At 54.1% G+C, this 24,396-nt stretch overlaps 1 protein-coding gene across 2 annotated transcripts in view; it reads left to right on the plus strand.

Annotated features, from left to right (window-relative positions):
* The window catches only part of CMIP (c-Maf inducing protein), a 239,991-nt gene that overhangs the window by 139,384 nt on the left and 76,211 nt on the right, over positions 1 to 24,396 (plus strand). For both annotated transcript variants that reach the window (XM_044761603.2, XM_070500721.1), the window contains exons 2-3: positions 6,505 to 6,630; positions 19,572 to 19,622. In XM_044761603.2, the coding sequence (XP_044617538.1) occupies positions 6,505 to 6,630; positions 19,572 to 19,622 (177 nt within the window). The remainder of the gene's footprint in view (positions 1 to 6,504; positions 6,631 to 19,571; positions 19,623 to 24,396) is intronic.

Raw genomic sequence — 24,396 nt, forward strand, 5'->3', positions numbered from 1 at the left:
AGGTGATGACTGGGGGACTCGGGGTGGGGGGCGCTGTCTCAGGGTCTTTGGTCACCCCACTCGCTGCCCACTTTGACGCCTGGGAAGTCCGAGAAGGTGCCCTGTTTGGGATGTCAGCTCTGAAGGCCTTGGGGGATCACTGGGGGCCTGTTGAGTCCCCCAGGCCCTGCTTTCTCTAGCGCAGACCTCACCAGGGAAGCAGCTCATCTCAGAAACGAAAGCAGAGCGAGACTGTTCTCTTCCCGTCCTGCAAACACCCAGACCCCAAACTGGCCCCTCATCAGTCCCAGAGAGGGAAAGGACAGAGGCCTCCGACCAGATCCCTGACTCCCATGGGAGAGCAGCATCCCCAGGGCCAGGACCCCAGCTTACAGACGGCTGCAACCCAACACCCACCCCGTGTGGTCGCGCTGTGGGCACTCAGCTTCCAGACCGTCACACTGAACTCACCCGGGTCGGAACATGGCTTCCAGCCGGAGCCCGGCAAGCGGGGGACCCAGCACGAAGGCCCCCCGGTCTTAGCCAGGACTCCCCAGTTCTCTTTACTATCTCTTCAATGAGAACAGTTTGGTGACAACATAAAATAGGCCCTTACCCTTTGTCCCAGTCATTCCATTTCTGGGAATCTGGCCTAAGGAAATAATCCTAAATATAGGCTAGAAAAACATGTTTCACAAGGATGTTCACCGTGCAGTTGTTTATAGTGGCGTAAAATGAAACCGCCGCACTGTCGGTGGTGGAGGGGGTAGGGTTGATGATAAATGGTGGCCAAGCCGGCCCTGATGGCCTAGTGGTTACAGTTCAGCGGCTCGGGTTCCGTGCCCGGGCACAGGACCACACCACCCGTCTGTCAGTTGGCATGCTGTGGCAGTGGCTCACGCGGAAGAACTGGAAGAACTTACAACTAGAATATACAACTGTGTACGGGGGCTTTGGGGAGTGGGGGAGGGGGGAGATCAGCAACAGATGTTAGCTCAGGGTGAATCTTTCCCAGCAAAGAAAAACAAAAACAAAAATTAAATAAATAGTGGCCGAGGGGCCAGCCTGGTGGCACAGTGGTTAAGTTTGCACGTTCCGCTTCAGTGGCCCAGGGTTCGCCGGTTTGGATCGCGGGTGTGGACATGGCACCGCTTGGCAAAGCCATGCTGTGGCAGGCGTCCCACATATAAAATAGTGGAAGGTAGGCACAGATGTTAGCTCAGGGCCAGTCTTCCTCAGCAAAAAAGAGGAGGATTGGCAGCAGATGTTAGCTTAGGGCTGATCTTCCTCAAACAAATAAAAATAAATAAATAAATAGTGGCTGAATATCTTATAGCCACTAAAATGATAGTTCTGGAGGTTATGGTTCAGAATATGGGATGTGCATATGATCTAGCATTATGTGAAAAAAGGTCGGTTACAAAATTATATGTACCCGTAAGATTTGGGCTCTGTTAAAAAAAAAAAAAAACTTATGTCTAAAAAATAATCAGGAAGGTAATATATGCAGTGCTAATGAGTGGTCTTGATACGGTTTTATCTGAAAGATTTCATCGTGTTCATCATCTTCCAGATTATCTTGAATATTCACGCAGTGCCATAGTTAGGTTTGAGGTGTAATTTACATTCAGTAGTGTTCACGCTTTTAGTGTGCAGATCTGTGAGTTTTGACAAACGTATAGTCTAGTAACCAGCACCCCAGTCAAGATATAGAATACTTCCATGACCCCAAAAAGTGCCCCCATGTCCCTCAGTAACTGGTCCCTTCCCCTGTCCCAGCCGCTGGGCGACTGCTGGTCTGATGTGTCCACCCCTGTGGTTTTGTGTATTCCGGGATGTTGTATAAATGGAGTCATACAGAACGGCTTGCCCTGCTTTCACAGGTAGAAATAACTTTTAATCTGTTTATTGTCCACTCAGAGCTGGATTTCCTCGCTTCCCTCGAGTGGAGGAGCATTTAATTTCTCCTTCTCTTCTAACCCAGCGTTTACCCCATGCAGGAATCTCCTCCCCTGTAGCTCTGATCGTCCTGTTCAGATTACCAGGGAATTATCAGTCATCTGTGAAATCATCCCCAGCGTGTGAAAGTACCCAGGACGAAGCTGCCTGGTCCGCGTTGGCTCACACCGAGTCCAGAGAGCAGCCCCTGGGGGCTTTGCGTCCCAGTCTGTCCCGTTTCCCTTGCACGCCTCGTGGCTCCTGCCTCGGCTCTGTGGACTATGATAGTGACAGCAACAGCAGGAGTGGTGGCAGCAGCAGTTAATTTTTCTTTTTATTTTGTTTTGTTTTGGTTTTTGTTGTTGTTTGCGGGTTTTTTTAGGAAGATTAGCCCTGAGCTAACTGCTGCCAATCCTCCTCTTTTTGCTGAGCAAGACTGGCCCTGAGCTAACATCCGTGCCCATCTTCCTCTACTTTATATGTGGGACGCCTACCACAGCGTGGCTTGCCATGAGGTGCCATGTCCGCACCCGGGATCCAAACCCCAGGCCACCGAAGCGGAATGTGCGCACTTAACCGCTGCACCACCGGGCCGGCCCCTTGGGTTAATGTTTCTTAATAAACGTTTTCCTTTAGAACAGCTTGAGATGTACAGAAAAGTTACAGATGGTGCAGAGAATTCCCATATGCCCCACACCCCGCTGCCCTACTTGGTACCATCTTACAATAGCATGATGCATTTGTCCCAACTGATGAACCGACATTGATAGGCTGTTGTTAGAGTCCATCCTTTATTCGATTTCCTCAGTTTTCACCTCGTCCCTTTTCTGTCCCAGGATCCCACGGTCAGTACTTTTCGTCATCGTGTCTCCAAAGACTTCTCTTGGTTGGGACACTTGCTCGAACTTCCCTTGAACTGGTCATGCGTTTTGGGGCATGGCCCGCCACTGGGGTTGGTCTGATGTTTTTCTCATGGTTAGACTAGAATTATGGGTTTTGAGGAGGAAGACTCCAGAGATGAAGTCTAATCTTTCTCACAACAGTTCATTTTGTTAAGCTTTTCAGTATGTTCTAAGTGCTATGCTAAGCCCTTGACACACTGGATCTCCTTTAAGGTTCCTAATAATTTATTAAGTTCTCGTTTTACCACTGGAAGAAACGGGTTCAGAGAGGTGCAGTAACTTACATAAAGACACACAATAAGTGGCTCAAACACAGGTCCTGTTGAGTCTACAGATTCTGCTTTTAGCCAGTACTGCTTCAAATGATGGGAAAGTGATACAGCTGTTTTTAAAAAACAGTATGTATTTATTTATACCCAGCCTCTCCCCCAAAAAGCCTGTGTTGCAACTTCTAATTAAGGCCACATTGAAGCGGCTAAAGCAGGGTCGTGAGAAAGGCAGACGCAGGCGGTCAGTGAGCGCTCCCTCATGTCAGATCGCACACGTCACTGGAGGTCCTCTGCCGGAATGTGCTGCCACAGGCTTGGTGTGGCACTGGGCAGCGAGCGCGGTGGGTCTCCGAGGAGGCTGTGAGGGAAGGAGCAGCTGCGAGGCCCTCTGCCCATGTGTCCCAGGTGCGATTCTAAGAAGCGAGGCTGCCTTGGATGGTCACGTTCACGCCTTTGCGGTCACTCTCCCCCCCGCTGGGATTTTCGGAGTGGATTTCGTGTCTCTCTCTTGTATGCAGTTTTCCAAATGCATGGACCTTAAAAGGGGAGAGAAGTGACATGGGCCACCAAGAAAAGGCCTTTGGTGCAACCGGGCACCCAAGTGCCGTTGCTTCCTAATGGAGATTTTTTAAAAAAATCTATTAATGTATTTTTAATATTTTGATTTAATTTTTAAGCATAATAAACAAAAAAAGCATCTTCCCAAGTATGTTATGCATAGTGATTATAAGTAATCCATGGATGAACATTTTTTGATTTAGGAAAATATTCCTTCGTTTATTAAGAAAACGACGCTCACCTCCCTAAACGTCAGGCTCTGCTTGGGCCCTTGGAACAGGTCAGAGGAGAATTCCTGCTCTTATGGTGCAGAAACCCCACGGGGCAGACAGGCTGTCAGCCACACCCACCATAAATATTCGAACGTGGGTTGGGAAAATAAGCCCATAGCCGATCCCCCAAGCCCCTGGTCTCACTGATATTCTCAGGACAAGATATGCTGGTGGGCTGAGCTGTTTATTGCAGAATTTCGAGAACACGATAGTGTGGAGGATGCTGGAAGAGGGCAGAAGGTGAAGGGGAGCCCACGTGTCCGCCTCTGGGGCCCGCTGATGGAGCCATGCTGGTCGGACACGCGGTCGCCTGGGCTCCTGCTGAGGGCGGGCCATGTGCTGGTGAGAAGGGAGGACGAACTTGGCTGCCTTCCCGACTCCCCGCCAGGGTCTGACCTGGACCTGTGCAGGAGCCTCCAGGCTGTTCCCTGCTTCCGCCTACTCCTCCCAATGATGCTATAAAACCTTCCTAAAGCCGCTGCAGTGTCCACCCCCCAGGGAGTGGTACCTGGGCCCACAGCTGGGCCTTCGCGTCCCTCCAGGGTTGGCCTGCTCATCTCTCCAGGGCATTTCTTACCCTGGCCTCCCTCCCTGAACACTGCCAGCTTCTTCCCGCCCCTGGGCCTTTGCACTGGCTGTGTGCTCTGAGATGCACTTTCCCTCCATCTTCCCACGGAGCTCCAGCTCCCAGCCTCCTGCCCACCACACCACATTTGGATTCTTGGTGCAGCACTTGCTGCTGTCCTATAGTTTATTTATTGGGGTGGTTTGTTCATCTGCTGTCTCTTGCCCCCACTGGGCCCTGGTCTCAGACACTCACTGCTGTATCCCCAGCACCCAGCCTATGGCCTGGAAGTAATGGGTGCTTAATAAATATCTGTCAGATGAATGGACGAGCGAGTGAATGAATGGGCAGGTCAATTGATCAGTCGCTGTTCCCTCCTGAGCTGGTGACTGATCGGGTCAGGGAAGTTTGAGGCAGCTGAAGCTCTCAGCCCTCTCCGCCGCCACCGCCACCAGACCTCAGCTTTGGCAGGCAGAACCTGAAACTGACACACCTCCTGGAGGTCCTGAGTCCTTAGGTAGAATAGCTTGTTGGGCCACGGATTTGAAATCGCGTCTGCCTCTTGCTTGAGCATGGCGCTCAGGGCGCCGAGTCCAGAGTCAGCAGCTGAGTTCAGTCCTGGCCACACCCCTGCCCAGCTGGGTGACCTTGGGCATGTGGCATGCCCCCCTGAGCCTCAGCATCCTCATCTGTGCAGTGGGATGGCCCCAGCTCCTGCTCCATGGGCCTGTCGTGAGGATTAAAGGAGATGGTGTTCATCGAGTGCCCGGGAGCCTTGGCGTCTCAGGCTTAGGGAGATGTTAGCTGTTGTTCCTCTCGGCTGTGCTACACTCGCCTCCGATTCTGCTGAACTCTGGCTTCCTGGGGACAGGGTGACAGGGGTGCTGCTGGTCCCTGGTGGCAGGTGCATGCCCCTGGTGCCTTCTCTCTGTGACGGCGGACCTCACTCACAGAGCAGTGAATGGCTGTGAGTTTCTCTTGCCCCACCCTCACCCCAGAGTTGACCAATGAGAGCCTTTATCCTTCTTTCTTTCCACACAAATTCTCGAGCCCTCGCCACGTGCCAGGCACTGGGGAGAGAGAGCAGGGACCAAGACAAACAGGAGCCTGACCTTACGGAGCTGCAGCCTGGCCAGGAGGCAGCTGTCAAACAGATAGCACATGATACAAGGCCACAGTAATTAAACCGGGCATGGTGAGCACAGAGGCCACCAGGGAGGATGCGACCCACTGGGTTATGAGGTCCAGAGGGTCACAGCTTCCCCCCAGAAGTCCTGCTGAGCTGAGACCTGGAGAGGAGAAGAGAAGATGCCAGGGGTGGGGCCGCGGCCTTTTTGGGACAAGGAGCAAGCTGAGTTTTTGGTGCTGTCAGTGGGCCCACGTAGAGGAGCACAGAAAGGGCAAGAAATTCCCAGGGAGGGAGGGGTGGCTGGACGCAGAAGCAAGACCAGACCTGCAGGCCTGTTGATGGTGGATGGGAACGTGGATTTCGTGGTTGGGCCACTGGGAGCCATTGAAGGATGCTTAGTAGGGGAATAAAGGGATCGAGTTTGCTGACTTGGAACGCGGCCCTGGGTGCTGAGTGGAGAGCACGTGCCTGTAGGAAGGGATGAGGCGAGAAGACCAGTGAGGGGGCTGTGACGGCTTTCTGGAAAGGGGAGGGTGGTGGCTTGGACACCGTGAGGGATAGAGGGACTCAGGCTCCGCCCCATGCTGGGCCCTGTGGCTGCCAGGAGAACAGTCCTTGGGGCTTCCCTCAGGGACCCCAGTCTAGTCCCGACTCTGCGCCTCCAAACACGTGGGCGAGGTTCCCGCACGGCCCCTCCCCTCCAGCTGGATGCCGCCAGCTAGGAAATTCAGAGTCCCTTTGGTCCCTGAAGTTGCAGAGTTTCTGTACCAGCTCAGTTTGCTCGTTGCCAGCATGGGGCTATTTTTCTGGAACCTTCTTCTGAGGCGCCGATGTTGTGCCTGATCTTGTAATCAATGCATGTCTTTTCTTTTTTTTTTTTTTTTTGCTGCAGCCAACTGGGTACATGGAAAACTCGGTCTCCTACAGCGCTATTGAAGATGTTCAGCTGCTGTCCTGGGAGAACGCCCCGAAGTACTGTTTACAGCTCACGGTTCCTGGGGGAACGGTCCTCCTGCAGGTAGGATAAACACGAACGAGCAGCTGTCCCCCCTCCCCGCACGCACCCTCCTCTTCCCTCCCAGGGAGACAGCCAGCTGTCAGGAGGAAAGGTGGTTTAACTGAGGGAGTTTTTTCTCCAAGTATAAAAAAGTGTAAACTGGGGCTCATGCAGGTAGAGGAAAAGGGAATGTGCATGGATTGAGCTCCAACTGCATGCCTGCCACAGTCTAGGAGCTTTACATGCTGAGTTTTTGTTTCATTAAACAAACCTGAGAAATAGGTTTTCTGATCTCCCTTTTACAGATGAGGAAACTGAGGCATGTGTGCATGTTGTTAGGCCTTAAAAGGCTGTAAGAAGCAAGTAAGCAACAGATGCTACTTTTTGCTATACTTCAAATGGGGAGATTTCTTACTTCTCACTGGTCTAATAAGCCGTTTGAATCTTTGATGGAAGTATGAGCTGTCTCCTCGGAAAAGTGTGCATTTTGGGTGTATTGGTCAAGGACTGTTGATCAGAAATGATACAAATGTTACTCAAAGTGTCTGAAGCAAAAAGAGAATTTAATGCTATATTAAAATAACGGGGAAGTCAGGCATAGCTGGATCCAGGAGTCAAATCATATTAATATTCAGCATCTTTCTCTCCATCGCCTGGCTCTGCTTCTGTGTGTTGGCTTCATTGTCAGGCGGGATCTCTCCATATGGTGGGGGAGATGGACTTCTGGCAGTCTCAAGCCACATTCTTGGAGCTCGTAATCCTTTGAAATGTGACAGTCTTTTTTCCTTCTAATATCTTTCTATAAAATCTCTGCAAGATTCCCGATTGGCTCTACTGTAGTCCTTTGCACCCCAGGGAATGCCCTACCCTGAGTCACATGCCCACCCTTGACCACAGAGCTGTGTACTCTCGTAGCCCTACCAGGACCTCGTGGACAGGGGACAAGAAGGCCCTCCGAGAAAGGAACTGCGGTGGAAAAAAGTCACATGGCCACTGCAGAACATACATTCGACATGTTCTGTATCATTTCAGGGAGAGCCACCCCAATTTCCAGCAGAGACCCCAAGTTAGAAACTCCTCATCTAGAGAGAAAGTTCTCTCTTGTCATTGGGAGAACTGTCTGCCCTGACCTTTCTTTTAGGAGCGTTTTCTTTCTTACTTTGTCACTCCAGGGAGACCTGCTCTGAGCCCAAAGAGATGTTGCCTAAAACCCGTTTCAAAAGTGCCCACTAGAGGGGCCAGCCCAGTGGCGCAGTGGTTAAGTTCCTGCACTCTGCTTTGGCGGCCCGGGATTCTCAGGTCTGGATCCTAGGTGCAGACCCTCACACCACTCATCAAGCCACGCTGTGGCAGGTGTCCCACATACAAAATAGAGGAAGATTGGCACAGATGTTAGCTCAGGGACAATCTTCCTCAAGCAAGAAGATGAAGATTAGCAACAGATTTTTAGCACATGGCCAATCTTCCTCACCAAAAAAAAAAAGAGAGAGAGAGAGAGACCCAGGCCTGGGGAATATATTGATTTAAAAAAAAAAAAAAAAGTGGCTACTAGATTGTGTAACAACATTGGAGCCAAGAGGCACGCACTTTGGCCTCTGAGGAATGCTGAGCTCCACAAGCTGAGTGTAACAGCTAAACATCCCCTCGAAAAATCCCGTTCTTTCCTGTCGTCTCTTGGAGGACACCCAAACGTGCCTGCCCGTCTGCCTTCTTCTTCAGGCTCTCCCTCTCACTCGGCAGCTTTCCTTTTATCCACCCTTACCTTTGCCCTCGTCCCCTCCAGCCCCAGAGCTGTCCTCTCTGACCTTCCCGCCCATCCCATGGCTGCAGCAGAGTCTCTGAGTTCTGACCACCCTGGACTTGGGGGAGCAGTGGTGGAAGATCGGGGGGCAATAATGGGGTTCCGTGGAAAGTTGAGAAGAGGAGGGCATGCTGAGGAAATCTGATGGAACCACAGAGCCCTGAGCCGGGGGAGGAGGTGGATAAGCCCGCAGCCCCATCCTTGAAGAGCTGCGGGCCCCCGGGGAGACAGAGCCGTAGACAAATGACCAGAGAGAGAACAGCTAAAATAGACGTAAGTCCCAACAACTGAGAGTCCAGAGCAGGAAGTGACTCACTCGGCCCGGGGGCGCCAGACAAGGCTCCTCCCGGATGGCAACATTAGAGCTGGGGGCGTAGAGGGATGCGTAGGAGTGTGCTGGGATGGGAGTACACACTCTGGGCAGAGGGAATGCAGGTGCAAAGCGTGAATGCGAGGGAGGGGGTATTTGCTGCCCTGAAGGAGAGAGGAGGGGATTCAGGACCCTGTGGATGCGTCACAACCACATCGCACAGGTCTTGTTAGCTGAGTGAGGAAGGCACCCTCTATTCTGAGGGCAATCGGGAGGCCCTGAAAGCTCTTAAGGGGTAGAGGGAACAATAGGAGGACCGGTCTGGTTGCAGGGCAGAGGAGGCTGGGTGTGTGAGTGCCAGAGGGAGGCGGGTGGGGGGCTACCCTCGGAGTGGCCCAGCTAGAGGGGGGAGGCCTCAGCTGCCATCTACCCGGGTAGAGTGGTCGCTGCCCTGCCAGCAAGAGAGCCTCATAGCGTCTGGGCGTGGACGGGACAGCATGACCCAAGGAAGTACCCTGAGCCTCACTCGCCCTGGGGACAGAGGAGCAGTCAGGCTGCAAGGGAAACCGGTCGCTGGGATCGCCTGGAATGTCCCTTTAACCCAGGCCGTGGCTGCAGGCCGGCTGTGATGACTCGCCTGGCTGGGGCTGCGTCAGGCCGTGGCCTCACGTCAGAGCTCCCCCTGCCGTGCTCACGCCTGTGACTGCCCCCTGCTCCAGCGGATGGTGCAGCCCGCACAGCCCGGGAGCCAGAGGCTGGAGCAGGAGAGCAGCCGGGAGAGGAGGCGGCCGGCCGGCGGATCCTGGGATCCTGAGCTGGATTCAGAGCCAGGACAGGGGACCCAGACACAGCCTCCGTCCCATCACCCAGGGGACCCCAGGTGGGTGCAGCCCGCCTTGGTCTCTCCCTTGCTGTCATTCCCCTCAGCTTCTACCTTGCGTCCTCCTTGTCATCACCCTCCTCCCCCTCCCTCCCGTGACTCATGGGTGGCGTGTGGCCGTCTCGTTATATAAGTGGGTTCCGAGTCATCTTGGAGATGGGCTCCAGGCCAGGAGATCTGTCTGGTAGTGAAGTGGCCGGGGGGCACCTGGAGCCCCAGGGTGGTGGCCCGAGGTGCCGGGCAGGGCGCTCCTCACATGCTGTCGTGACAGTTGGTGGGATCCCGTGCTCTGGGCTTGTCCCCATTCACGTGACAGGCCCCAGAGCTATGGCGTGACAAAGAGCCCTCTTCCCTGCTCCGGGCGGCAGGGAGGCCCGAGAAGCAGCCAGGTGTGCACGGGGGCCAAGGCTGACTCGAGGAGCTTCTGGTCGGCCGACGAGTGAAGACACCTGGAACTGTGCTGTCGGTACAGCAGCCACTAGCCACCGTGGGTCATTTGCATTTAAGTTTAATTTATTAAATCAGATTAAGCATGCAGTTCCTCAGACCTCTAGCCGCGTTTCAAATGCTCAGTAGCCACTTGCAGCTGGTGCCTCCCGTATTGGACAGCGCAGGTGAACACTTCCATTGTCACAGGAAGTTCTACTGTAGGGGGCTGGACCCTAGGACTTTCCGTTTTGACCCATGCTCCATACACTGAACCACCCCCCCACCCAGGGGAAATAACCTCAGAATGAAAGGGGGTCTTTAGCATTCTGGCATCCCTGCACCCCTGAGGGGGCCCCGTCCTGCTTCAGGTGGCACAGCTATTCTCCATGTAGGGGTGATGTGAGGGACGTGCGGGCGTCCCTATGCCAGCCTGCCTGCTCTCTCTCTCTCCTCCTCTCTCTGTCTGTCTTTCAGGTTTTCTGTTATGTGTGTGTGTCTGATTTCTCTGTCTCTCTGACACTTTTTCTCCATCTCTCCCTTCACCTCCCCTTCTCTCCCCTCCCCTCCCCTCCTCTCTCTCCCTTGCTCTGTTTCATTTCCTGCATCTCTTGTGGTTTCTCTGTCTCTGCTTTCCTTCTCCAAGCCTCTCTCTGCACCTCGCTGCACCCTGAGCCCTCCTCTCTGTGCGTCTTGACCTAACTCTCTCTCCGTGTCTCTCCTCTCTCCATTCCTCCTTCTTCTCTCTCTGTCCCTCTCCCAGGGACCTCCTTACAAAGCTGCTTTGTAAGAATTGGAATCACTGCCTCACTCAGACTTCTGGGAGCTGACCTATCTGGGTTCAAGGAAGGTTAAGAGACGCTCTTGGGCAAGTGTCCCTCCTCCAGAGCCCAGATTGCCGAGCAGTCCGCCAGCGGGGCATCAGGTCGTCAGACAGAGCTCCCAGCCTTCCAGCCCGGGTCCAGTCGATGCGCTTCTGGGTGCTTTGTGGTTTTCAGCATGAGCTCCCTAATGCCGTGCTATTAGCATCCCTGGTTACAGAAAGCACCCATTTATCTTCTTTCCTCCCTTCATGCCCTTTCTGCTGGCGTTTCATTGTGAGGAGGTAACTACCTAAGTACCTCAACGGTGCGATCAAAGCATCCTGGGTGGGCGCAGCTCCCCGCCCACGGGGTGGGGTGGCAGGAATTAAAGGCTATGGGGCCACAGATCTTCTGGAGATTTCTGCCTCGCAGTTGGGTTTCTGCCCATCCTTGAGAAGCGGACAGAACCCGCTGCTCTAGAACAAGGTTTCAGGAGGAACAAGAACAACGAGACTCTCCTTCCCGGAGAGGTTCTGCTTCTTTCTGGAAGGGTTTCCGAGACCCGCTCTTCTCATTGATGTTCCAGAAGGTCTCTCGGGAGGCCGGACGACTATTTACCCCAAACACTGGCAGCCGGGCGGGGGCGGGGCGGGGTCCCTTCTTACTGGAAGCTGGAGAGAGACCTTTCCGGTCTGAGAAGCACGTGCTGTTTTTCCCTAAGAAGTCGGCCGGGGAAGGAGCTCTGGGGAGAGTCACCCGGGTGCACCCTTGGCTGTTTTTCTTACCTCTCGAGACAATACAACAATGAGAGAGAACTTGGCAACTTTCAAAGAGGAAATTAGGCAGAATTTGCCTGGAACGAGGCCCTCTGCGTATTAGAAAGATTTATCACTAGGAGAAGTTGGCGCCGGCCCCCGGGGCTCTTTCCCATGCTCCAGGCCCGTCTCCTGAGTGACCCTCAGGACTTCGAGCTGTGCCCCGTGACGTCCTGCCTCGGCCGCCCGCACAGCGGGATGGGGACTATGCAGAAACGCACCCTCTCCCCCAGGTCAAGGACAGCCCAGTCCACTCTCCCTTTCCTTGAAGGCTCTTAGAGATGCCGGCACTGGGATTCCGGATGTCCCTCGTGGCCTCTGTCCTTTTTCAAAACTCGACAAGCCAAAGGAAAGAGTAGTTATGGCCCAGCCGTGTTAAAACCTCTCCAACTCCATCAGCAAGAGGGGAAGCGGCCGTGAGGAGGCGGAGGCTGCCCCACCAGCTGCCTCCCCCTCTTTGGGAGGAAAGTTCTGGCCCACCCTCTTGTCTGCGGGGTGGGGCCTCCTGGTGACTGGGACACATGCCAAGTCCTTCCTCCTTCCCCTTCATCAGCATAATGCTTTCAGATTTCCCAGCCCAATTCCTGGAGCCCAAGGGAGCTCAGACACATGGCTCTCATGTTCCCCGGTGGACAGTAGAGAGAGCAGGCAGTGCAGTCAGACAGACTGAGTCCCAGCCCAGTTCTACCATGTTCTCGCTATGTGACCTCGGGCAGCAGGAATAACCTCTCTGGGCATCTTCATTATCTGTGAACTGGACCCATAGTACCTGTCTCCTTGGGTGTTGTAAGGATAAGTAATATTACATGTAAAATACTTAGCATTGTAAAATACTTAGCATTACATAGTGGGTGTTCAGGAAGAGACTGCTATGATTATTACTAGAGCCTTAGTCAAATACAACTGGGGAAGAGAGGGTATCAAGACTGAATAGTTCTTTTGAAGTTTTGTTTCACATGAAATTTTCTTCAGTGAGCAGAATGAGTATAGTGATGCTTCATCCATCCATCCATCCATCCCTCCACCCACCCATCCATTTATCCATCTGTCTGTCTATCCATCTATCCACCCATCCATCCATCCATCTCTCCACCCACCCATCCATTTATCCATCTGTCTGTCCACCCATCCATCTCTCCACCCACCCATCCATTTATCCATCTGTCTGTCCAACCATCCATCCATCCATCCATCCATCTGTCCACCAACCCATCCATTTATCCATCTGTCTGTCCATCCATCCATCTCTCCACCCACCCATCCATTTATCCATCTGTCTGCGTACCCATCTATCCACCCATCCATCCATCCATCTTTCCACCCACCCATCCATTTATCCATCTGTCTGTCCATCCATCCATCCATCCATCCACCAACCCATCCATTTATCCATCTGTCTGTCCATTCATCCACCCATCCATCTGTCCATCCATCCATCCATCCATTCATCCATCTATCCATTAATCTATCTTTCCAGCCAGCCAGCCATCCACCCACCCATGCATTTATCCATCCATCCACATATCCATCCAATCATTCATTCATTCATTCATTCATTCCACAAGTCAACCAGTCTTTCATTTAACAAACATCTCCCCAGGTTTCATGGGCATAGTAGTGAATAAGTCAGATGTGGCCCCTGACCTCACAGAGTCCACAGCCTGGAGAGGAAGAAGAACAAAGAAACAAGTGATTACAGGACAGTGTGATCTGTTAGAGGAGGTATCATCACCTGATGTGGTCAGGGATGGTGAGGGGGAAGGGACCACTAAGGCAGGCCTTCTGGAGACTTGGCATTTCGGGTGAGACCCGAAGGGCAGATGGTTCAGCAGGCAGTGAGGGAGGGCGGGGAGGCAGAGTGTTCCTGGCAGGATCCACGCTCTGTGTGAACAAAGCCACAGGAAAAACTAGGCGAGCCAGGTTGTGCTGGGTTATGCTACTGTGACAAGCAGCCCCGAATTCTAAGTGGCTTAAAACAGCATAGGATTATTTCTCACTCATGCTGCCTGTCCATCCTGGGTCAGCTGGGAGCCAGTGGAGTGTGCACCGACTGGAACGTTTCTGGCTACCAGGGCATGGGGAAGGGAGCCTGCTGAAGGTGCATTGGTTCTTAAAGGCTTCCAGCGGAAGCGACGCAGATCACGTCAGCTCACATTTCATCGGCCAAAGCAACGAATGGCTATGTGTACCCACCACGTGCCAGAAGGAGAGCTGGCAACACTGGGGAAGGACACTGATGAGACCACAGCAAATCTGGGCCTTAGAGTCCTCGTCAGAAGCATGGCAGGAGAGGAAAGGTTGGGCTGGAGTTGGGACCTTCCTCTGTGGTCCAGAGTGTATTCAGATCTGCCCGCACAATTGTGTGTGTGTGGTATATACACAGCATGTACATTACTTGAGTGTGAATCTATAGTTTGTTTCAGGTTCCCATAAACCGCCCAAGACCGAGCACCCCTGGGCTGGGTGATTCTTCACACCCCCGTGAGCCTGTGATTCAAAGGGCCTCCTTTGTTGTGATGGACGAGCCCGCCTTCCTCCGCTGTGCAGCCAGCCCCTCTGCACCCCTGTCCTCCCAGGTGTGCTGGGGAGTGGTGAGCCTGGCAGGTGGAGTGGGAGAGACCTTCACCCTCTCTGCCTCCCCAGGAACGAGGTTCTGGAGAGCTGGGCAGCAAGACTGTTCCTGGGCCCGCGTCTCCGCGCTTTGCCTTGCGTTTCATTAATTCACTCAGCAGACTTTTTAATGCCAACCACACTGGGAAGGTGTCTGTTAATCCTCCTGGATCCTGCCTCCTCTCTCAGTCCTGTGACCTGGGGTCAGGGGTCTAAGAGGGGCCGCAAGAAGTACAGGGAAGTCGAGGAGGGAAGGTGGGCCTGGCCGAGGCCCTGGGGAAGGCAAGGGGTTTAAAAAGCAGGGAAGAGTGAGCATGTGCCCGAGGGGCAATGGTGTGGTCAGGGGCTGGATCAGATGCCTGGGTGGGCAGCTGGGCCCTGCTGCCTGCTCTGAGCCTCAGTCTCCTCATCTGTGAGATGGGAATGTGCACGTCCTCACCTCACAGCGATGCGTGTAAGGCATTTTGCACGGTGCCTGGTAAGTGACGTCGGGCTGCTGCTGTTGACCTTCAGGGTCTCAGTTAATCCCCACGCAGAGAGGCGGGCGTCCTGAGCCCGTTATGGCCTGGGAAGTCCAAAGTCACATGGCTGTTTGCAGCTGAGGTCCACAGACTGCTCCACTGAACCCAAACCTGCCATCTTTCCAGAACACCACACAGACCTCCTGGGGTTGAGACACTCTCAGGGACGAAGGAAATGGCCAGGAAGCTGGGTGTGGCCGGGGAAGGGGGTCCGTACTCTCCCACGTGAAGGAAGTCTTGGAAAACTCAGGCTGTTCTGCCTGAAAGGTTTGGCTGAAGAGGGGAGATGACAAAGGCAGGTAAGATGGTGGTTGGTGTCACTGAGGAAACCCTCCTCCCCTTCTAGACGACGAGACCTGGGGGCCAGGCCAGACCAGGCACGGGGGCGGGAAAGGAAGTCTGTTAGCTGTCCCTGCTCAGCAGCGAGCTGGCAAACTGACCAAGTCTGGGCAGGGCCGGAACCACCCGGTGTATGAGCTCTGGGACCAGGGGATGCCAGGAGGGCTCGTGGTGTAACCAGGAGAGGCCGAGGCTCTGGGAGCTGGCTGGCACCTTCTGAAAAACAACGGCAGGGAAAAATGCCTCGGAGCATCCATTTTTGAGAAGGACCAAGGGTCCAGCGAGGATGTGCTCGTCTATCAGGACTCTGGACACAAGCAGCCGAAATGGACTCAGGCTATCTCAAGCAGGAAAGGGAGATGCTAGGACTGACGGGAGCCTGGAGAGCAGGCTTAGAAAGTGGCCTGGAGCTGAGGCAGGCGGGGGGACCATGTCCCAGCCCAGTCACCATCTTTACAGGAACACACAGCCCTGCCTCATAATGAGTTCTCACCCTCCTCATCTTGGCATCGCTTTGCTCAAGACCCAGAGTCCTAGACAAGAGCCTCTGGTTGACCCAGCCTGGATCACCTGCTCACATACAGCCAAGGGAAGGGCTGGGGGCCCCCCTTAAAGATCCCTAACGGGGGCCCACACGTTGGGGCGGCCCCTCATCATGGGAGGGGCTGGGCATGGGCGTGGGGAGGCACGTCTATGTTGGATTTGGCTGCCAAGGAAGGGGGGGCGTCACCATCTGCCGCTGATCACCCCCCCAGCACTTCTGGTTTCTTTCATGGTTTGTGTGCTCATTGTTGCCCGTGTCTGACAGCACCTGGCCCTCCTAATCGTTGCCAGGGACTCAGAAATAAAACCCTGCCCTCAAGGAGCTCTCAGCCCCCTCATTCATGCATTTCTTCATTACCTCATTCAGCAGGTCTCCCTCTGTTCCTTGATGCCCCAGGCCCTGGGGATGCAGTGGGGTCGCACACGGGCACGTACTGGCAGGGCAGCATGGTGGAGCCGGTGGGTGCAGAAGAGGGAAGGACGTGGATCTCCTTCTCCACCTCCCTGTCCTCTTCTCTCTCCTCTCTCTTCCTCTTTGTCTTCACATGGGCATTTGGTCCAGGCAGTGGCACCTTATGGGCACTGACCATGCCCACTGTGGACCCTCAGAACCAATGGAGTGACCCCTTCAACCAGCCTGGCATACCTGTTCATTTCCTACTACTGCTTTGACAAATGACCACAAATTTAGCATTAAAAACAGCACAAATTGGGGCTGGCCCCATGGCTGAGTGGTTAAGTTCGCGTGCTCCGCTGCAGGCGGCCCAGTGTTTCGTTGGTTCGGATCCTGGGCGCGGACATGGCACTGCTCATCAAACCACGCTGAGGCAGTGTCCCACGTGCCACAACTAGAAGGACCCACAACGAAGAATATACAACTATGTACTGGGGGGCTTTGGGGGAAAAAAGGAAAAAAATAAAATCTTAAAAAAAAACAGCACAAATTTATTGTCTTACAGTTCTGGAGGCCAGAAGTCTGACATGGGTCCCACTGGGCTGAAATCAAGGTGTTGGCAGGCAGGGCTGGTTCCTCCTGGAGGCACCAGGCGAGAATCCGTTTCCTTGCCTTTTCCAGCTTCTAGAGGCACCTGCATTCCTTGGCCTGCAGCCACATCACTGCAGCCCCTACTTCTGTCTCGACTCTCTGACTCCTGCCTCCCTCTTATAAGGACCCTGTGATAACATTGGCTCACCCACATCATACAGGATGACCTCCCCATCTCAAGATCCTTAACTTCATCACGTCTGCAAAGCCCCTTTGCCACCTAAGATAACGTATTCACAGGGGATTAGGATGTAGACAATCTTTGGGGGTCCCTTATTCAGCCTGCCACACCTGCCCCTCTCTCTGGCCACCTTGGTGTGTTAAATAAAAAGCATAGAAGTAGGGACCAGCCTGGTGGCATAATGGTTAAGTTTGTGTGCTCCGCTTCAGCAGCCCAGGGGTCACAGGTTCAGATCCTGGGCACGGACCTACCCACCACTCATCAAGCCATGCTATGGTGGCATCCCACATACAAAATCGAGGAAGATTGGCACAGATGTTAGCTCAGAGACAATCTTCCTCAAGCAAAAAGAAGAAGATTGGCAATAGATGTTAGCTCAGGGCCAATCTTTCTCACCAAAACAAAAAAGCATAGAAATGATTGTGGACCAGGAGCATGTGGAACCAGCTCATACTGGCTTGTACTGGCTCCTGGGAAGCAATCGTGTGCATCTCTTCCCGACTCTGGCCTAGGGACATCCCCCTCATAGCACAGAATCAGCTAGGGTGGGATCTTTGACGGCACGGGTGTGGGCACACGCTGTGATCGGGGCTCCTTTATCCCAGAGAGCCTGTTGTTACACCTTGATCAGCACACCACTGGCCGTGGCTGCCGCTGTGCTCCCTGCTATCTGCAGTGCGTCTGCAGGTGCCAGGCACTGCGCTAAGGAAGCATTTACATGAGTTGTCTCATTGTTTGGGATCTTCGCACTGTTCTCCTGAGCGTGGGATGTATTTTCTCCACCTGAAGAAGAGAACTGTCGTGAGACCACAGAGCTACGTCAGCACTGACGGGAGGCAACCCAGCCACGGACCCTCCGGGGTGTTGCTGGCCCCCATGGCAGACACCCCTTCAGCGTCCACCTCCCCAGTGAGGTGTCCTAGGCTTTGGGTCCTCAAGGGACTTGCTCCAGGTCACACTGCTAGGCCACAACAGAACCAGGACGTGAACCCAGGTCTATTGGAGACTCAGCCACTGCAGATGTCCCTGCATCACGGGGGGGGGTCCCCTAGCCCTCTCCCCATCTAGGGCAGAAACGCAAACTCCCCTCTCCTCCAGGTGCTGGTGTGAGTCTGCTCAGGGCTTGGAAGGAGTCTCTGAGCTCGCTCACGGGAGCCCGATTCCCTGCTGCACTGGCCACTGAACCGCTTCATCGGTTCGAGCCTAGAGATATCTCCAGACTCTGCACTGGGAGAGCGGCTGATGTGTCCTCAGTGATTTGGGTGGGGACGTGGGGCTGGTAATCCAGATCTCTTTGAATGAGGGTGACCCACAGTTGTACACGCTTGTGTCTGCGTGTGCGTGTGTGTTCGTGTGGGTTGGGGGCAGAAAGTGGACGTTCCTGCTTGGCGAGAGCTCTGGCCTTTGTGAGGGTCTCTCCACCTTCGGGGTCAGGTCACCGGAGCAGAGGGTTGTGGGCTCAGGCGGGAACGGACACTTCACTTCTGCCCTTGCGGGTGGTTGGCGACGACTTGGCACATTGTGGTTTACAGCATGAGTCCACCCTGCTGTCTGGGAGCCTGTGGGAAAGTTTTTAACCTCCCGAGCCTCAGTTTCCTCATCTGTACCATAGGGATGACGATGCTGACAGTACCAACTTCCCAGGGCAGAGTTGCAAGGACTGAATGCACCAGTCCACACCGAGGGCTTAGCGCTGCACCTGGCACGCATTAAACATGCTGTAAATATTGCTGTTGCCGCCAGCAAATCTGCCAGAACTGGCAGTGGAAGCAGCAGTGATGTGCCTCAGAGTCGACAGGGCCTTCCTTGGGCCACAGTTCGTGTGAGAGGAATTGATGATGGTGATGGTGACAGTCATAATGACCTCAGCTGCCTTTTTGTTTGACCACCTACTGTGTGCCAAACACGGTTCTAGATGCTTTACGGGATTCATTCCTCAACCTCACAACATCCCTGCAAGATCGAGGTTATTGTCCCCATTCTACAGATGAGAGGCTGCCTAGGTCTCTGAGCTCGGGTGCTGTGGACCAAGGAAGGTTTTGCTTGAGTTCAGGATGTGCCTGAGTTCAAGGCCAGTGCTTTCTCCCACGACCGTCTGCAGTTGGCAGGAGGAGCCGTGGTTAAACCCACAGGCTTGGCTGCCTCGGTCTGAATGCACTTGGTTGACGTGAGACCCTGGCATCTCAGTTTTTCCCTCTATGGGATGGCATAGTGTTACCCACCTCTGAGGGCTGTTGTGAGGACGATGAGAAGAGTATGTGGGGAACAAGCGCCAGGTGCCTGGAGCAGTGCTTGGTACAGAGGAGGCCGCCAGCCAGCTCCCACCATCAGCATCGCACCACCCTGCCGATTCCCCATTCATCCCGGCTGCTCCCATGATCCTATGTAAGTCGAGATATGTGTAGTTAAGCTCTTCCAGCCACCAGCGTCTGAAGTCACTCATTCCCAGCAAAATAAGCCCACAGTGGCAGCAGTGACCGATTTCAGAAAAGTCCCCCTGGTTACCACTTCTGTTTCAATTTTGCACCCAAAGGGTTCAGCGTGGTGAACCCCTCAGAAATCTCGTGAGGGTCACAGAGCAGACACTGTTGGTCAGAGCAGGCTGGGGCTCGCGTGCTGGCCGGTGGAATGTTCTGACATGCTGCAGGCTGGTGACCGGACCTCGCTGTCCTGTTCTTGTCGTTACAGGCTGCCAACAGCTACCTGCGAGACCAGTGGTTCCATTCCCTGCAGTGGAAGGTAAGTCCTGCCTCGGTCGCTCGTTTGGGGCAGCCACCTCTGTCTTGGGCAGCTGGTGCATGCTGGCCAAAGCTGGGCGGTCACCCAGAGGCGTGAAGGTGGAATCTCTTGCCTTCCAGAGGCCCAGCCGAGGAGCTTTGCTCCATCACAGACCAGCCTCTCCCCTTCACGTGTGACATGTGGTGCCTTTCTCCCCATAACGCCGAGACGGCATCCCTGCCCTGTCGGCCGTTGACATTGCTCATGGGCCTCATGGCATCGTGTCTGCTTCCAGAAGGATCATGGAGCTTCTTGTTCTCAGATCAGGGCCACACCTGAGGGGCTGGGGGGTGGCAGAGCTTCAGGGGCCCGGGATGCTGGGTTGAAAGTAACTTCTGAGGGTTGTGCCGAAGGTAAATTTACCAGATTCAAAAACCCAACTGTATTTCCATAGTCTTCACTTCCTTTCTGTTACCTGGTTCTTTAGCCTGATTTCCCAGGTCTGGTTCTGCCTAGGATGGTCCAGAGCCTTTTAGCACAAAGGGGAATTAGCCTTCTACTGGTCACTTTCAAGACACAGGGGCCAAATCTGCTGAGAAGGGTCATCCCAGCCCCCACAGGAGTCCATGTTCTGCTCCGTGGCTCAGGCCCGGGGTGTGGACCGTGCAGTCAGCTTCCTCTGGCGTCTCACCTCCCTGTCTCTCCACCTTCTGATCTTTTAGTTGAGAACAAGCCGTGACAGGCCTGGGCCTCGCAGAGCCAGCTGAGTATGGCTGCAATGACCCATCCGTGTCCTGGGCTGTCATCTTTACAGTAAGCTGGAGAGCTCAGAGGATGAGCGCTGGCCCCCTGCAGGGTTTAGGGCCATGTGCCATGTGGGGATGACCAAGGGAGCATTCCAGATTCCTCTCGTGCCTCTGGAGGGGCCCTCGTCACAGCCAGGCAGAGGATGGAAACACAACCCTGGAAAATTGCATTCTTGGTCCCAAAGAGGGCCACCTCTCTCCTTTCCCCTGACAGCTGTAGGTCCTATTTGTGCCTGGGTGGCAGTCTCAGAGGCTGACCGTGAGTCTCCAAGTTAGGGCCAAGAAGGGAAACGACTAGCATTTATTGAGCACCTCCTGTGTGTCAGGACCATGAGGTTAGGCTCCTCATGTCCATCTCACCCCACCACGGCCTTGTAAGGTTGATCATTATCATTGCTCCCATTTTATACATGGGAACGGCGAGGCTCAGAGTGGAGCCCACCTCCTGTAGCGAGGAAGGGCCTGAGGCAGGGTTTGAGTCCAGGTCTTTCCCATACCCGGTGGTTTCTGAATGTAGGCGGAAGGCATTGGGGCAGCTGAGAAGGCAAGGCGGCACGTGCCTGCTCACACTCAGCAGGTGCTGCTGAGAGCTCCATTTCTGCAGGGAGGACGTCCCTAAGGCCTGGCTCTCTGTGGCCGGGGATGTCCCAGGACAGGCAGGGCATACGTCAGGACCTGCTGGGGGCCGTCTGGGAGTTAAATGCCAGAGCAGTCGAGCAGGAGGGAGGATGACGGGTGATGGTCAGGGGGCTGCCTTCAGGAGGGACCCTTTCACTGCACAGACAACGGCCGCTTCGAGTCCCCCCGTTCTCCATGCGCGTTTTCCCACGGCCCTCCTCAGTAAGCGATTGCCTTGCTTGTTCCTCAGTTCAGGAGGGGACAGAAAGTACTGGGAGACGTGCTGCCCGCCTCGGGGGCTGGGGAAACGCCTCACTGAAGAGACAGCCAAGATCAGTGTCGAGAGAGGCTGTGTTTAGAGGGTCTCCACAGAGCTCTGCCTCCCGCCTTGCCCTGGCCGACGTCTCCCCCAGCAGCGACCTACGGGCATACCCGAAAGGCAGTGCTGGGGAAATCTGTGACTGTCATGCAGCCACCAGGGATGACTAAGATGGCGGGCACGGGAAGCCGAATTTCGGGAGACCGTGACTGGCTAGAAAGATGATTTCAAAGTGACTAGCTTGAAACGTGCGAATTCAAACGTCAGGGATTATGTGTGGGGCTCGGACGGCTGATGGGGCGAGTACAGAAGTGGGGATCGCCGGGTTCCCGGCAGTTCTCATGAAGACCTGGAGGTCTGCACTCAGTTTTTGTGGGGTTCCGTTTGTTTATGGTTGTTAATCAGTTAAGTTAAAAAGAAGAAAGCATCCGGAAATCCAAGTCAGGGTGTCAAGGAACCGGCAAGTGCCTGGCAATGTGCTGGCTCTTTTGCCTGGTGAGGAATGGTGACCTTTGACCTCACTGTATAAGTTCACCCAGGTCTTAGACGTGTGCAAGCACTGGTGGTTTGTCCCCTTTGACGATTGCCCCCCCCCCGTTAATTCAGGTATGCTGCCACCAGGTGGCAGTGGTATCTCAATGTCAGCTACTTGATTGCCTTCCTGTGGCTCTTTGCTGCCCAGTTTTGATGAGACCTGAGGCATGCCATCCTTCCTTTTAAAATGGCAAAGAAACCTACGATGTTTGGGGGGCACCTGCGGCTAGCGAAATGAGCCAAGAGACCTGGATTCAAATCCTGGTTCTATAGCTTGCTCATCTTGTGGTCTGTATAGATTCTAACCAGCGTTTATGAATTCAGATGCGACTACTGACTACTTACAAGGTGCCAGGCATGGCTAGGCGCCTTTCTGTTTGTTGTCATTCAACAACTGAGGGAGCCAAGACTCAGAGAGATCTAGTGACTTGCCCGTAGTCACACAGCAGATTTCAGGACAGATCTGTGTGTCCGCCCTGCCTCCTATCCAGCTGTGCCTGATTCTGAGCTTTGGACCCTTCAGCCCACTCAAGGTGTGATCCTCTGCTGGTTCTGACACAGCCACTCTCTCCTCTGTATTTACAACCAGTCCTTTTGGGTTTTTCGTTTTCTTTTTTTTCATTTCTTTAGCTGAAAAAAGTCAGCAGAACATCAAAATTAAGGACTTCAGAAATCATACAACCTCAGCTTGAATTTTTAAGTTTTCCAAATGTTGGTTTTGTCGTTTTATCCCCTACCACCGTATGTTTGTCTGTTGTAGCGGGAGTGCACATAAAGCGATCTATTTGTAAAGAACATTGCCTCTTAAATACTGTGTTCCTGTTGCTTTAGTTTTTATCGAGTTATGCTCGTGTCTCTAGGGCGTTCTCATCAGCGGCAGTATCGCCCCCAGTGGAGCCAAAATTGGTTCTTTGGGGCTTAAAAAACTTAAGTTGTTACAGTAGTGTGTGTCTCTCGAAAGTTCAACCCAACCCAACGAAATCTTATTCTTTAGTATTTGATTTCAAAGGGACGAGGGCAAATGGCGGAACAATGCCTAAAAACGCTCCTCAGCGGGAATGATAAGAAAAAAAAAAAAAGGTTGAGAAACACTTGCTGTAGAATCTACCTCAGATTGTGTTGTGGAACAAGGCAGAGTATAAATAAAATAACTCTATGATATTCTTGCCGACCTCTGTTCCACCCTGGTGATCTCGTCCTTTTAATGGCCCTGGCTCTGAATTTCAGTGCACTCGCAGCCATCACGGTCCAGCTGGGGAGTTTCCTCGGCGCTGGGCACTGTTTTGAGCATCACCTCATGTCACTGAGGAGTCTGTTGTTGCTGAGGTTTGCAGGTGAGGAAATTTGAGTCGCTTGCCCAAGGTCCTAAGACCACCCAGAGGGAGAGCAGGGTTTGACCTACAACATCACAGCCCCCGGGACCCCTTTCCCTGCCTCCCTCTGCAAGCAGCTCTGCTCTTCCTCTTGGCCAGCGCTGGTCAGGGAGATCCAGAGGCCAGGAGCACCACAGGAGGACAACGGGCACCTCCTGCCCCAGGAAGGAGGGTGGGATGGGGTTACTCTGGGCGATGGGATGGCAGCTCCGGCCCTCCCAGGATCTGCTGGAGCAGAGCACGTTGTCCTGAGGGCTCCCTGGGGAGGCCAGCCTGTGTGGTTTAGGTGGTTTGGCCCAGGAGGCCAATTCCTGAGGGTCTGGAAGCATAAACAGTTGTGCTGAGTTAATGAGGTCTCATTTCTGACTCAGAGATGCACCTTGGAGGCCAGGTCCTGTGGAGACAGGCCTGTCTGTATGTGCAAGGCCCTGAGGGGAGAGGCCTCTCTGTGTGTGCAAGGCCATGAGGGGACAGGCCTGTCCGTGTGTGCAAGGCCATGAGGAGACAGGCCTCTCCGTGTGCAAGGCCCTGAGGGGACAGGCCTGTCCATGTGTGCAAGGCCGTGAGGGGACAGGCCTGTCTATGTGTAAGGTCCTGAGGGGACAGGCCTGTCTATATGTGTAAGGCCCTGAGGGGACAGGCCTATCCGTGTGTGCAAGGCCACGAGGGGACAAGCCTATCCATGCACGCAAGGGCGTGAGGGGACAGGCCTGTCCGTGTGTGCAAGGCTGTGAGGGGACGGGCCTGTCCATGTGTGCAAGGCCCTGAAGGGACAGGCCTGTCCGTGTGTGCAAGGCCATGAGGGGACAGGCCTGTCCATGTGTGCAAGGCCATGAGGGGACAGGCCTGTCTATGTATAAGGCCCTGAGGGGACAGGCCTATCCATGTGTGCAAGGCCCTGAGGGGACAGGCCTGTCTATATGTGAAGGCCACGAGGGGACAAGCCTATCCATGCATGCAAGGCCGTGAGGGACAGGCCTGTCTGTATGTCCCAGGCTGTTAGGGCACAGTGTGTGTTTACAGAGCTGTGAGAAGACTGGCCTGTTTCTAGGTTCGAGGTGAGAGGCCCGGCTGCACATAGCTGTGAGGGACAGGCCTGTCAGGTGGACCGGCCTTGGACGACAGGGTACCCAGTGGTGAAGAGA

Source organism: Equus asinus, chromosome 28 (genome assembly GCF_041296235.1).
Source record: "Equus asinus isolate D_3611 breed Donkey chromosome 28, EquAss-T2T_v2, whole genome shotgun sequence".
NCBI classification, from domain to species: domain Eukaryota; kingdom Metazoa; phylum Chordata; class Mammalia; order Perissodactyla; family Equidae; genus Equus; species Equus asinus.